Genomic DNA, 14,050 nt, shown 5'->3' with positions numbered 1-14,050 from the left:
GGTGGACATACAGGCAGAGAATCAGAAATGCAGACAGAAATTGGGAAACAGAGGGGAACCCACTTATAAACTTGAAGCCCAGGCAGCCCAAGGGGTGCCTGGCCCAGACGCCCACACTGACGCAGACCACCCACAATTCTTTCATGAAAAGGAGCCTGAAAAACTGGTGGGGATGGGGAATAGTGGCTCCAAGAGATACAGCCTGGCAGGGGAAGAAAGGGGATAAGGGGTAGACCCAGATCTTTGATAAATGGATTAGGAGAGATAAGAACCACAAGTCTTCCCTCCCTGCTGGGTATGCTCCCCTTCGATGATTTCTCCGAAGGAAATGGAAGACGACTTTTAAAATTACTAGCCTAGGGACTCCCCTGGTAGTCCAGTGGCTGAGACTCTGCGGAGTTCCCAGTGCAGGGAGCCAAGGTTCGATCCCTGGTCAGGGAACTAGATCCCACATGCTGCAACTAAGAGTTCGCATGCTGCAACTAAAAATAGATCCTGCATACCGCAACTAAGACTCAGTGCAGCCAAATAAATATTAAAAAAAAATACTAGGCTAAGCTTTTCATTTGCATTCCTCCTCTCCTTTCACCCCTCAACACTTCACACCCATTTTTTTTAAAGTCTTTATTGAACTTGTTACAATATTGCTTCTGTTCTTTTTTTAAATATATATAAACGTGTTTATTTTTGGCTGCGCTGGGTCTTTGTTGCTGCATGCGGGCTTTCTCTAGTTGCGGCGAGCGGGGGCTACTCTTCGTTGCGGTGCTCGGGCTTCTCATTGTGGTGGCTTCTCTTGTTGTGGAGCACAGGCTCTAGGCGCGCGGGCTTCAGTAGTTGCGGCACGTGGGCTCAGTTGTTGCGGCTCGCAGGCTCTAGAGCACAGGCTCAGTAGCTGTGGCGCACGGGCTTAGTCGCTCCGCGGCATGTGGGATCTTCCCGGACCAGGGCATAAACCTGTGTCGCCTGCATTGGCAGGTGGATTCTTAACCCCTGTGCCACCAGGGAAGTCGCCACACCCATTTTACAGATGAGAAAACTGAGGCTCAGACAGACGTCCCTTGCCAGAGGACAAGCAGCTAACAAGAGGCGGATTCAAGTTTCCAACTGAGCTCCCTGTGACTTCCAATACCTTTGAGTTATTTATTCACTGGCAGGAGAGAGCCCACCTGGAGGGAAAGGTGGCTCAGTTTTCCCTCTTATCCGCCTCCTGTGTGGGTCAGGAACACAAGACGTCATCCCCGCAGCCCCTTGGGGCAGATGCGGCAGGGGAACGAGGGGATGTTTGGCAGAGGCACCAGCACATCTCTGATCTCTGGGTCCTTGCGCTGTTAGAGTCAGCTAGTATTTCCTGGCCTTGACTCTGTGGGGAAGGCAGGAACAAAGCTGATTCCGACCCTGGGGGAGCCAGGGAGCTGCCTCCGGAGCATCATCATTCATTCATTCATGAACTCATTCATTCATTCATGAACTCATTCATTCATTCATGAACTCATTCATTCAGTGGACCTGGTCTCAGGCTGAGCAATTGTGGACCCCCAAAGCTTCTGAAGCCCCTCGTCTTAAGGTGGGGGGGGGCGGAGCCACACCCTCCGAGCCCCCCGGGGTCAGTGCTGGGGCTGGAAGAATCAGACCAAAAGGGTGATTAAGTGGCAGAGGAGTTGGGACATTACCCCCAGGTCACTGGAGCCACAGTAGAGTTTTTAGAAGCGGGGAGGGTCAGATAAAAAGTCTGTGGGGGTGAGGGTGAGGGCGGTTTATTCCAAAGCAGGCTTCAGCTGCATGGGTGGGACACCAGTGGAGGGCATACATGACCTGAATAAGAGGCAGACTTGCTGGGAAGATCAGAGAAGGCCATTGCCTAGGGGAAGGAATGACAGGAAGGAGAGATAAATGCCCAGCCCTCAGAGAAGGACAGACAGGCTTGTGGTCAGGAGAGATCTGGACATCCTTTGATGCCCCCAGAGCATCCCCAGCCCCCCTCAGACGCGCCAGAACCGCGTCTCCCCTCCTCCCAGCTGGAGATCAGATGTCCCGGTGGCCGCTGTCCAGCCTCCGGAGAGGTGCTTGCTTTGATCTTCTTCTGACCCAGGTCAAAATGGGGGACGGGGGGGGCACTCAGAGAGGGAGGGTTCGGATGGAGGCTCAGAAGAAATTTCCTTAGATCCCTGGGTGGCTGTGCAGAGCCCACAGCCAAGACCAAACCCAGGCAGTTTCATGCAAGCCACTCAGTTTCCCTTTCTGTGAAATGGAGGTGAGAGAAGCAACTCTGAATAGCGTTCTTGGGAGGTCTTAGGGAGATCAGACAGGGAAAGAACTTCTTGGGCCCTGGAACGGGGTTTCTCAAGCTGGCCAGTATTGACAGTTGGCCCTGGATTGTTCTCTGTGGTGAGGGCTGGCCTGGGCATTGCAGCATCTCTGGTCCCCACCCACCCCCGGCCCCAGTCGTGAAAACCAAAATGGTCTCTAGACATCAGGTGGGGGCAGGGGAGGGGGCGAATTGCCCCGAGGTGGGAACCACTGCAGTAGAAAATCCTCTGTAACACGGGCTTCAGTCTCCGTGGACAAGACTAGCCAATGCTTGTCTGTCCTTCTGTCCTACCCTGAGGGCTGGGCATTTATCTCTCCTTCCTGCGTCACCCCTACCCCTAGGCAGGGCCTTCTCTGATCTGAGCACTATGCCGTGAAGTAAACTCATTCGAGTGAATTAAACTCATTATATCCTTCCAACGATCTCATAAAGGCAGACATGGTTATTATCCTACTTCACAGAGGGAGCAAACTGAGGTGCAGAGAGTTTTGATAAATTGCCCAAGTCACACAGCTGGGGCTCAGCGCCACCTCCCTGAGCTCCTGAGGGTCCAGCAGCAGTGGGGGTGCCCCCTCCTCAGAGGTCTGAGACCCCCGTCTCCACACCCCTTCGTTGTGGCAGCTGATACCTCTGTGTTTCCCTTTTGCCTCCTTGGCTCTTCGATGCCAATGAAAGCAATCCCCTGGGTTAAATTCACTCTGTAAAAAAGCCTGAGCAGGGCTGATCTATCCTGGGAGCACCGACAACACCCTGATCCTTCCTGGGGGTGGAGAGAAGTTGAACCACCCTATGCTGGCAAATAAGCATTAAAAACATAAACGGGGGACTTCCCTGGTGGTCCAGTGGTCAAGACTCTGACTTCCAACTCAGGGGGAGCAGGTTCCATCCCTGGTCGGGGAGCTGAGATCCCACATGCCTCGCTGCCAAAAACCAAAACATAAAACAGAAGCAGTATTGTAACAAATTGAATAAAGACTTTAAAAATGGTCCACATCAAAAAAATCTTTAAAAAAGTAAATGGGGGACTTCCCTGGCGGTCCAGTGGTTAAGACTCCGTGCTCCCAATGCAGGAGGCACAGGGTCGACCCCTGGTCCTGGTCGGGGAACTAAGGTCCCACATGAGCACGGCATGGCCCAAAAAAAATAAAAATAAACGGGAGGCACCACACCCCAGTAATTTCATGTCTTCCTACCTACCCTGGAAAAGCCAACCAGGGACATCAGACAGCAGGTTGAGAACGTTTGAAGCAGGGGCTGCAATACAGTCATATCGAGAAAAACCAGAACCTGCGTCAGCCAGGGCTCATTAAACAGGCGGTGATGCGGTCCTGCTGTGGAATGTTACCCAGCGCCAGAGGGAACGAGGCACTGCTCCGGACCTCACATATAAAACCACTGGGAGAAAGGCTATGAACTCTCAGTTTGCAGGGGATGTTCACAGCATGATGGCCATGTGATCCCAAAAAGCAAGATGTGAGCTCACATTCCTTATAGGAATACATTCACACTCGTGTGTGTGTGTGTGTGTGTTTGTGTGTGTGTGCGCGCACGCACGTGTTGTGTGTTTTTGGTTTTTTTTTTTAATTAATTTATTTATTTGTCTGTGCAGGGTCTTAGTTGTGGCACACGGGATCTTCGTTGCCACACACGGGATCTTTGGTTGGGGCATATGGGATCTAGTTCCCTGACCAGGGATCAAACCCGGGCCCCCTGCATTGGCAGCATGGAGTCTTAACCACTGGACGGCCAGGGAAGTCCTGCACGTGTTGTGTTTTGCACTGTGTCTCCCCAACATTCCTAGGTGAAAGTCCTAACCCCCAGGACCTCAGAATGTGACCTTATTTGGAGATAGAGTCACTGCAGATGTAATGATGAGTCACAGCTGGAGCAGAGTAGGCCCTAGTACTATATGACCGGTGACCTTAGAAAAAGGGGAAATTTGGACACAGACACATACGCACAGGGAACGTCATGTGCGCATGAAGGCAGAGATGCCGTGATGCTTCTATAAGTCAAGGCGTGCCGCAGATTGCCAGGGACCCCCGGAAGCTGGGAGAGCACACAGAGCATGGGACAGACTCACGGCCTCAGAAGGAACCAGTCCTGACCAAGCCCTTGATCTTGGACTTCTGGCCCCCAGAACTGTAGCCCTAGGAGACTCATAGAGTGCGTGCGTGCGTGCGTGCGTGTGTGTCTAGGAGAAGTTTTGCTAAGAAATGTAACAAGCTGACAATGGAGAGTACGGTGGAGGTATGGTGGCCTTCATACACTACTTTAATTTTGTACAAATGAAATGAATTTGCACATTATTTGCATAATAAAATTAATTTTGTAAACAAAGATATTTAAGCCATCCTTAAGAGATCTCATATTTCTAGGACCACAAATCGGGATACTCTTCCTGTTTTCATACTTTAAAAATTTCCAAATGGAGCATAGAAATGAATGCAAAGAAACTAGCATGAAATTATATGACATTAGACAGCTAGAGTTCCTGGTTTTACTGAGAGCTAGGACTTGAGAGAACTTTCTTACTAAGAAAAACCTATTTATAATTTGGGGGCAAAAGGATCTGCTTTTAGATAAACGTATGAAGGATGTAAAGTCAAACAGCAGAAATGCTACTTCTTACATGCTTGTTGGGGGGTGGTGTGTGTCTGGACTGCATGCACTGGACTGAATGCAATGCAGTTTGGACCCAAGACACTTTTGTTTTTTCTAGAAAATACCCACACAGCAAGGAATTTGTATCGATGCCAAAGAGCTCCAAACTTCTTTCAAAATCAACCTCAGTAGGGACTTCCCTGGTGGCACAGTGGTTAAGAATCCACCTGCCAATGCAGGAGACACGGGTTCGAGACCTGGTTCGGGAAGATCCCACATGCCGCGGAGCAACTAAGCCCGTGCGCCACAACTACTGAGCCTGCGAGCCACAGCTACTGAGCCCGCGTGCCACAACTACTGAAGAGAAGCCACCGCAATGAGAAGCCCGCACACTGCAACAAAGAGTAGCCCCTGCTCGTTGCAACTACAGAAAGCCCGCACAGCAACAAAGACCCAATGCAGCAAAAAATAAATAAAATCAATTTAAAAAAATCAACCTCAATAAATTGGAATGTTGGGATTGACATACACACTACTATTTATAAAACAGATAACTAATAAGAACCTACTGTATAGCACAGGGAATTCCACTCAATCCTCTGTAATGGCCTATATGGGGAAAGAATCGAAAAAAGAATGCCTATATGTATATGTATAACAGATTCACTTTGCTGTACACCTGAAACTAATACAACATTGTAAATCAACTCTACTCCAATAAAAATTTTAAAAATCAACCTCAAAACCTTTCATTTCTTTTTGATACACAGGAAGACCCCTAAATTCCTTGTGTGGTACCTTGGGAGTGGAAGGACAGTTTCTATGCCAACACCAGCCTTGTCAATCAAGCCAAAGAGGCGGGGCTCGGAGGGTAGGTCTTCCCCTGTCTTCTAGCTTGGAATTCTCACCTAGATATGCTAGTTTCTAACCCAGCAGAGAGGCAAGCGAGAGTGGGAAGTGCCACATCGGATTAAGCAACAGAGCAGGATGTGGAATCTGGGTCTGTCAAGATCCCGGGGAACTACTCATCTTCCTCAGCCCTGGGCTGGCTCTTCGAAATACAGGTTCATTGGGATTTAATTCACACACCAGATAATGCACCCATTTAAAGTGTACAGTTGCGTGGGTTTTAGTATATTTAAAGAGTTATGCAACCATCACCGCAGTATAATTTTGGAACATTTTGAGCACCCCCAAAAGAAACCCCGTGCCCATTAGCAATTACTCTCCATTGCCCCTCCCCAGTGATTCTCTAGCCCCAGGCAACCACTAATCCACTTCCTGTCTCTCTGGCTTTGCTGGTTCTGGACAATTCACATAAATGGAATTATACACTGTGTGGGCTTTTGTGATGGCATCTTTCATCGAGCCTAATGTTTTCAAGGCTTATCCTTGTTGTAGCATGAATCAGCAATTTATTCCTTTTTATGGCCGGTGATATTCTATTGGATGGATGGACCACAGCATTTATCTGTTCATCAACTGATAGACATTTGGGTTGTTTCCGCTTTTTAAAAAATTTTTTTAAATTTTTATTTATTTGGCTGTGCTGGGTCTTGGTTGCGGCAGCCATGCTCCTTAGTTGCGGCTCGCCGGCTCCTTAGTTGTGGCATGCATGTGGGACCTATTTCCCTGACCAGGGATCGAACCCTGGCCCCCGGCATTGGGAACACAGGGTCTTAACCACTGCGCCACCAGGGAAGTCCCTGTTTCCACTTTTGCACTAGTGTGAATCTTGCTACTGTGAACATTCATGTACAAGTGTCTTTGTGGACATATGTTTTTAATTCTCTTGGGTATATCCCTAGGAGTGCAATGGATGGATCACATGGTAACTCCATGGTTTGTTTTTTTAACCTTTTGAGGAACTGCCAGACTGTTTGCCAAGGCTCCTGCACCTGCCTGTTAGAAATTTACATGATTCATTTATTTGTTTATTCAACATATATGTATGGAGAGTGCCTGTTCTGGGTGCTGGGAATATAGCATTGAGCAAACAGGCAGCTCACAGGGAGCAAACGAACATATGGAGAAAAGATAAGACGAGGTGGGGTACAAGCCTGGGAAAGTCTCACTGAAAAGGGGGCCATTTAATCTGGGGGAAGGGCACTCCAGGTGGAAGAAAGCGCGAGTGCAAAGGCCCAGAGGTGGGAATGAATGAAATGTAGGTATCTGAGGAACATCGAGGTAGCCGGTGCTGAGTGAGGAGGAAAGTGCAGGGAGGTGAGAGCCGGAAAGTGATGTCGGCAGATTGTTTAGGTTCTAATGGGCCATCATGAGCACCCAGTAACCACAACTAGCATCCTGGGGTCAGAGGCAACCCCAGTCCAGGCTGTAAGAAGACCAGGCTGCTGCCTGGGGATCCCCAAGATCCCAGGGCAGAGTCTCCTGGCCCTCCATCTTCACGAGGTCCTTGCAATTTTCCTGTCCACACCACCTTTTCCTAAATGCTTCCAGCCCAGCTCCCGGTCTCATCCTCGCAGCATCCCAGCCTCCTGGTCCTGAACACCGTGCAAAATCTCCATTGCACAGGAGAGAAAGCAGAGGCCCCTTCACAGGAAGGAGAGTAGCCCCTGCATCCAAAGGCCCCCGGCTCAGAGCAGGGCGGGGCACGGCGGGGGCGTCGGGGGCTACAAGTCCTGTCAATAAACGGGAAATTTCCCCTCCAGGTTTGCTAAGAACAGGTCCCCACCTTGCCGTGGGGTAAGGGGCTGCTCCGAAAGACCTTAATCCCTCCCCTACCAACCTGCCGCCGTCCCAGGGTAACTAGGGCGGGGCTCAACTCGGAGTCACAGGTCCCCGGATCCTGCAGGGGCGGGGAGTCTCGCCTTCAGAGGGGGAGGAGGAGTCCGCGCCGCGCCTACTGGCCCTTTAAGAAGCTCCTCCTTGCGATGCTTCAAAGCATCCTGATTGGTCCCGAGAGCCACCGAGCGCAGCCGACCTGATTGGTCCCGAGAGCCGCCGAGCGCAGCCGAACTTGACGCACCCGCCCGCAGCGTTCCCTACTTACCTCCCACGCGGCTCAGCGGCCGCCCCAGCCAATCACCAACGGGCGCGCCGACCCTCATCTACATGGTCACGCCCCAGGGGAAGGGCATACCCAATCCGACCGCTCGCCGAACCGTCATTAGCATGCCGGGGGCGGGACAGGGCGGGGCGGACGGCAGCGGTGGGCGGCAGGGGCGGGCTCGGGGAGGTTGGTTGGAGCGTCGTAGCAGCCGAGAGGTCCGGGAAAGTTTCTTTGGAGGTGAAAACAGCCGCGGAACTCGGGGCCCTGCGAGGCGGCGGGGGCACGGGGGTCCAGGGGCCGGTGCGGGGCCCTTCTCGGGCCGGGGGGGTGCGGACCCGGGCCTCCTGGGGGGGCGATTGCCCAACAAAGGATCCTTGGGGCGCCTGCCCTCGAGGGCCTCCCCGCCCCCGGTTCCGGCCCCCCCAGGCGCCCCGGACCCGGCTTTCCGGGGCTCCCTAGCCCGGCCCCGTCGTCACCGGCTTGGGCGGCCCTCATCGGCCACGCGTCTACGTTCCAGGTGCGGCCGGGAGTGGCCATGTCCCACGGTCCCAAGCAGCCCGGCGCGGCCGCCGCGTGAGTGCGACATCCCCTCCCCCCAGCCCACTCGGAGCTGCAGCCTAGCCCCCACCTCGTCCCGTTGGAGCTCCTCAACCCCCGCCCCCCAGGGTCTTGACTTCCCCGACTTGGAGCAGGCCCTCCCCCTTAGGCCCCCACGGGCTTCTCCCCCAAACCTCCGGGCTCCAGTTCCTTTCAGGGGTCCCCTACTAGCCTCCCCTACTGCTCTTGCCCGAACCCTGGATCCTTACCTCCTCTGACCCCTGCTTCCTGAACTCAGGCCCCTAGCTGCCAGTGTTAGCGTCGTGGGGGCGTGGGTGGCCCTGGCGTCCCGTGGCTCTAGTCTCTCCCACGCCCCCTGTGGCCCCCCCTAGTGCTTCTGCCTCAACCCCCGGATCCTGACCCTCTCAGAGCCCTCCTCTGAGGGAGGACTCAGGGCCCTCTCTGCCAACTCCGCCGTCGGTGTTGGGAAGTGGGGGTGACCCTGGCTTCCCATGGCTCCAGGCCGGCGAGCGGCAAGGCTCCAGGACAGCATGGGGGCTTCGTGGTGGCTGTCAAGCAAGAGCGCGGCGAGGGCCCGAGGGCCGGAGAGAAGGGGTCCCACGAGGAGGAGGTGAGAGTCCCTGCACTGTGGTGGCGGCGGCCCTTAGTCTTGAAGCTCCGCCCCGAACTCAATTTGAATTCGTTGTGGCTCCGCCCGCAGTCCAGATTTCCCTCCAGACGCTGAGGCCCCGCCCCGTGCCAGATACCACGCCCCAAGAGCTCCACTGCCACTCTAAGTCCAGGCCCCGCCCACTGCCCAGGGATCGAAGCCAGTACGGAAGCCACGGCCACAACGAGGCCACACCCACAACACAAGCCCGCCCCATCCCTGGGCTGATCCTCTGTCCCCAGTACTTCTCTGATCCCTTTACCCCTGGCCAGGGGTCTCTTAACCACACTCCCCCAACCCTGAACCCTGACCAGGCCATACTTGCAGGCCTTCTGGGTCCTACCTCGTGGTTAGGCCCCGCCCAAGTCTTTCAGGGCCCCGCCCCTTCCCCTCTGGGCCCGGCCCCAGCCCTCCAGGCCCCTCCCAACGGCGAGGCTGGGTTCTGCAGCCGGTGAAGAAGCGAGGCTGGCCCAAAGGCAAGAAGCGGAAGAAAATCCTGCCGAATGGGCCCAAGGCACCTGTCACCGGCTACGTGCGCTTCCTGAACGAGCGGCGCGAGCAGATCCGGACGCGCCACCCGGACCTGCCCTTTCCTGAGATCACCAAGATGCTGGGCGCCGAGTGGAGCAAGCTGCAGCCGGCAGAGAAGCAGGTGGGGACGGCTCGGGACAACTGACCTTCCCTCACCCACTCAGATACCCACCTGCAGCCACTTACCCCAAAGGAACAGGTGTGGAGGGTCCTTCGTTCCTCCTGGACTCCAGGACCTGGAGAACTGACCACCCATTAGCTCTCTCTAGCTTGTTGAAGGGAGGGGAGAGTAGCAGTAGGCTGGAATAGACATAAAATTTAATAAACAACGTTAGACTAAAGAAGTAGGGGTGGGGGCTGGATTTCTGTTAGAAACCTTATGGTTTTTAAGTTCTGGTAATTAACTTAAAAATTGCAAAAACATCAAGGAAACGTTAGCACCAGCTTGCACCCTCTACCCTGGGATTTCAACAAGCAAAATGCATTCGGGAGGGCAGTCCAGCCTGGAGGTGGGAGCCTGCAGACATTCAGACACCAGGGAGTGGTTTATAAAGGCTGGAATTGGGATGAGGTCGGTGAGGTCAGGGAATTGGGAGGTAGCCTGAGCAGCAGCCTGAAGGGTGGGGTTTTGTCTGGAGGGCAGTAGGGCGCTGTGGGAAGGTGCAGCACAGTGAGCTGACTGATGGAGATGGGGTCTTGGCCTGCGAGGGCTACCCTGCCCCTGGGCTGGGCCAAGCCTTCTCATGCTGTCCCCGCCAGCGGTACCTAGACGAGGCTGAGCGGGAGAAGCAGCAGTACATGAAGGAGCTGAGGGCGTACCAGCAGTCAGAAGCCTACAAGATGTGCACAGAGAAGATCCAGGAAAAGAAGATCAAGAAAGGTGCGAAGGGCCCCAGCCCCCAGGCAGCTGAGTGCCTGCTCTGAGATAGGTGACACAGGCAGACCAACCTACCCCCTCCAAAGGGCTCTCACGGTCCCGTGGGAACGAGACACACATAACCAGACAGTTGTGAGTGAATAGGGCTGGTCAGCGCTGAGATTGGGCACACACAGATGCGGGGGCGGGGGGAGGGGGCCAGGTGGGGATCTTGACCCAGGATGAGTAGGGCTGACTAGGGGAGGGGAATGATGGTGTTCCAGGCAGGGGGAACAGCACGTGCAGAGCAAAGCGTGGGGTCCGAGGAGACCTGGGAGGCTCACCCTGCCCTCCTCCCTCCCCCACCAGAGGACTCCAGCTCCGGGCTCATGAATACCCTTTTGAATGGACACAAGGTAAGCTTCCCTCCTCCATGGAGGACACCTGGGCAAGAAAGGTCTGGAGGTACTTAGACCTCTGGGTGAGTGAGGACCGTCGCTCCTGGGATGAAGTGAGCGCCCGGTCCAGATGTGTGCAAGCAGAGGCTGGACAGCCACACAATGGGAAGGCTGTAAAATGGACTCTGACCCAGGTGGCCTGAGGAGACCCTCCCAAGCTTAGGGGATGTCCCAGAGGGGGTGTGGCTGCCCTCCCACCCTCTCCCAAAAATATTGCCACCTTGTCCTGTCGTCCCAGGGTGGAGACTGTGACGGCTTCTCCACTTTCGACGTCCCCATCTTCACGGAAGAGTTCTTGGACCAAAACAAAGGTGAGCGCTGACCATAGGTTCTTGGAGCAAGTGTTGGGCCCAGAGGGCGCCAAGGGGGTAGGCAGTGGGTGCCTTCCTCCCCTGCCCCCGTAGACCAGAGAGCTGCGGTGTGGGGCTGGAGGCAGAGCAGTGACGGAAGGCCTGGCGTGAGGCACAGCGAGGGGCAAAGCGCGGCTGAGGGAAGGCAGGGAAGCGCCAGGATCTGACCCGGCTCCCCGCCTACAGCGCGGGAGGCGGAGCTGCGGCGCCTGCGGAAGATGAACGTGGCCTTCGAGGAGCAGAACGCGGTGCTGCAGAGGCACACGCAGAGCATGAGCAGCGCGCGCGAGCGCCTGGAGCAGGAGCTGGCGCTGGAGGAGCGGCGGACACTGGCGCTGCAGCAGCAGCTCCACGCGGTGCGCCAGGCGCTCACCGCCAGCTTCGCCTCGCTGCCGGTGCCGGGTGCGGAGGCCCCGCCCCCAACCGCCCTAGCCCCGCTCCTCCCACCCCCGCGAGTCCCGCCCCGCTAACTCCGCCCTCGACTACTTCGGGCTCCGCCCAGGCTACCGCGAGTCCCGCCCCCTCTGGCCCGGCTCCGCGAGCCCTACCCCTCACCCCCTCACCAGTCTCTTCACAAACCTTCACCTCCTTCCCCTTCGCCACGCCCCTGCGGACCCCGCTCCCGGCTACCCGAGCCCCTCCCGCCCCGCTGCCCGACCTTGCTGCGCCAGCCCCGCCCACGCTGGCCCTCGCGCCCCGCCTCTGACCCCTCCCCTCATGCCAGTCTTCCGCGTTCTTTCCTCAGCTGAGCTGGGCCAACTTCCCCTCCCCCACTAGCCCCCGTATCCCCCCCCATCACGACCCCGCCCTCTCCAACTTGCTTCATCTGACCCCTGCCACAGCTGACCTTGATTTCCCCGGGTCCAGACACCCTGACCGCGCCCGCCCGGCCCCACTGAGGTGCGCCCCTGACCCTCTCCCCAGGACCCCGCGCTTACAGACCCCCACCCTCTGACCTCTGCTTCGGTGGAGACCCCACCGCGGTGACTCCTCCGCTGGGCTCGGCTGACGGGTCCCTCCCCCCCAGGCACAGGCGAGACGCCCACGCTCAGCACCCTGGACTTCTACATGGCGCGGCTGCACGGTGCCATAGAGCGCGACCCCGCGCAGCACGAGAAGCTCATCGTCCGCATCAAGGAGATCCTGGCCCAGGTCGCCAGGTGTGTGCCCCAGCCGGTCTGCCCCCAGGCCCGTTCAGCCCAGCTGGGGCTGCCTTGCGTAGGGGCTGCCTCAGGCTAGACCTTCGCTGGCGGGACCCGGCGAAATAGACTAGCTTTAGGCCTCCAGCGGGGTTTCTGGGGTCTGTGGGCGCTGCCCAGTGGGATCTGGCTGCCGGCTCTTTTTCGGAGGGCACAGCCCATGCGGGATCTATTAGGTGGGGCTGGTTTGATGCAGGTGGCTGATGGCCTAGCCCCTGGGGGCGCTGATTCGGCCTGGTACTCTATTACGACTCTGGTGAATCATCCAGTACTCCCTTGGCCCAGGGGACCCGAGCTTCCCCAAAGCTTCGGGGTGGGTTTTTCTGGGTGGCTCCCAGCTGCCCAGGATAGGTGGGATCAACTCCAGGCTCCCCACCCTGGCATCTGAAGGAGCAGAGAAGGATGGCCTCTAGGGTACCCAGGAAGGGGGTGGGGTTGAGAGGTGATGGGGGTCCCCCCTCACAGATCTCCTCCCTTCTGTCACAGTGAGCATCTATGAGGGTGTCTGCTGCCCCATGATCCAGAGAAGACCAAGCCCTGGTCACGGCCCCTCCCCCACCCCCACCCCATGGAGGAGGGGTGTGGGTCCATCCTTTGGGGCCAGGCCCAGTCCTGCACCTTGGGGGCTCCAGCCCCCCTAAAATTAAATTTCTACAGCATCCCTCTAGCTGTCAGTCTCCCCAGCACCCCAACCCAGAAAAATCGCCCACCATGCACAGTGCACAGAACCCCATGGCCCCAGGGCCCACCACAGGGCATGTCACACTACACGGATGTGGGAACAGCACGCATGGACAGCGTGACCCGGGACAGGAGGAGACCCGCAGCCGCTCATCCGCCCAGTGTGGGGAGAGTTACACACCCTACACCGGCTCTCCAGGACCAGTCCCTGGACACAGGGCAGAGAAAACCCACACCTGACACACTGGGACTCCTGCCTGGCAGGTGCCACCCTAAGTGCCCACACGGCCAGGCACGCCGCAGGGACACACTCTCACACTCCGGGCGGGGCCCTCTGCCCCAGAATGGGGGGGCTGGTACTGACCACCCTACCCTCATCCAGCTGAGGGACCCCCGTGGAGGGGGCCCCTTTGCCACTGCTCAATTGGACTTTTTAAATAAAAATGGAATTTGAATTTCAAGCTTGTGCCTGTGTGTCTTTTGGAGGGAAACAGGCCAGGACCCTCTGTTGGGGTCCTAAGCCTACTCGCCCCAGCCCCTGGCAACCAGAAATCCACTTTCTTTTTTTTTTTTTTGGGGGGCCACACCACGTGGCACGTGGGATCTTAGTTCCCCGACCAGGGGTGGAACCCATGCCCCCTGCATTGGAAGCCCGGAGCCTTAACCACTAGACCACTAGGGAAGTCCCACAAATCCTCTTTCTGTCTCTGGATCTACCTGTTCTGGACATTTCATATAAATGGAATCACATGCTGCGTGCCCTTTTGTGTCTGGATTCTCTCACTGAGCGTCGTGTTCTCAAAGTTCATCCACGTTGTAGTGTATGTCAGTGCTTCATTCCTTCTT

General features: G+C 56.2%; 1 protein-coding gene across 1 annotated transcript; it reads left to right on the top strand.

The window, feature by feature from the left end:
* The first annotated feature begins 8,135 nt into the window (after positions 1 to 8,135).
* On the top strand, positions 8,136 to 13,718 carry HMG20B (high mobility group 20B). The gene is made up of 10 exons (XM_082835373.1): positions 8,136 to 8,159; positions 8,440 to 8,495; positions 8,982 to 9,090; positions 9,578 to 9,781; positions 10,420 to 10,540; positions 10,886 to 10,932; positions 11,213 to 11,285; positions 11,511 to 11,726; positions 12,352 to 12,484; positions 13,010 to 13,718. Exons 2-10 carry the CDS (start codon positions 8,458 to 8,460, stop codon positions 13,020 to 13,022), a joined length of 954 nt encoding a protein of 317 aa, XP_082691499.1. The 5' UTR covers positions 8,136 to 8,159; positions 8,440 to 8,457; the 3' UTR covers positions 13,023 to 13,718.
* The last annotated feature ends 332 nt before the right edge of the window (positions 13,719 to 14,050 follow it).

Source organism: Leucopleurus acutus, assembly GCF_964270905.1.
Source record: "Leucopleurus acutus genome assembly, chromosome: 3".
In the NCBI taxonomy this organism is placed as follows: domain Eukaryota; kingdom Metazoa; phylum Chordata; class Mammalia; order Artiodactyla; family Delphinidae; genus Leucopleurus; species Leucopleurus acutus.
Note: the sequence above shows the minus strand (reverse complement) of the source record. Positions and strands in the feature narration are given on the sequence as shown.

Bases quoted from the DNA above. Each gene is read 5' to 3' on its own strand.
- HMG20B (XM_082835373.1), top strand. From the start codon at position 8,458: ATGTCCCACGGTCCCAAGCAGCCCGGCGCGGCCGCCGC. The intron at 8,496-8,981 runs GTGAGTGCGACA...CCATGGCTCCAG, and splicing joins CAGCCCGGCGCGGCCGCCGC to GCCGGCGAGCGGCAAGGCTC. The intron at 10,541-10,885 runs GTGCGAAGGGCC...CTCCCCCACCAG, and splicing joins GGAAAAGAAGATCAAGAAAG to AGGACTCCAGCTCCGGGCTC.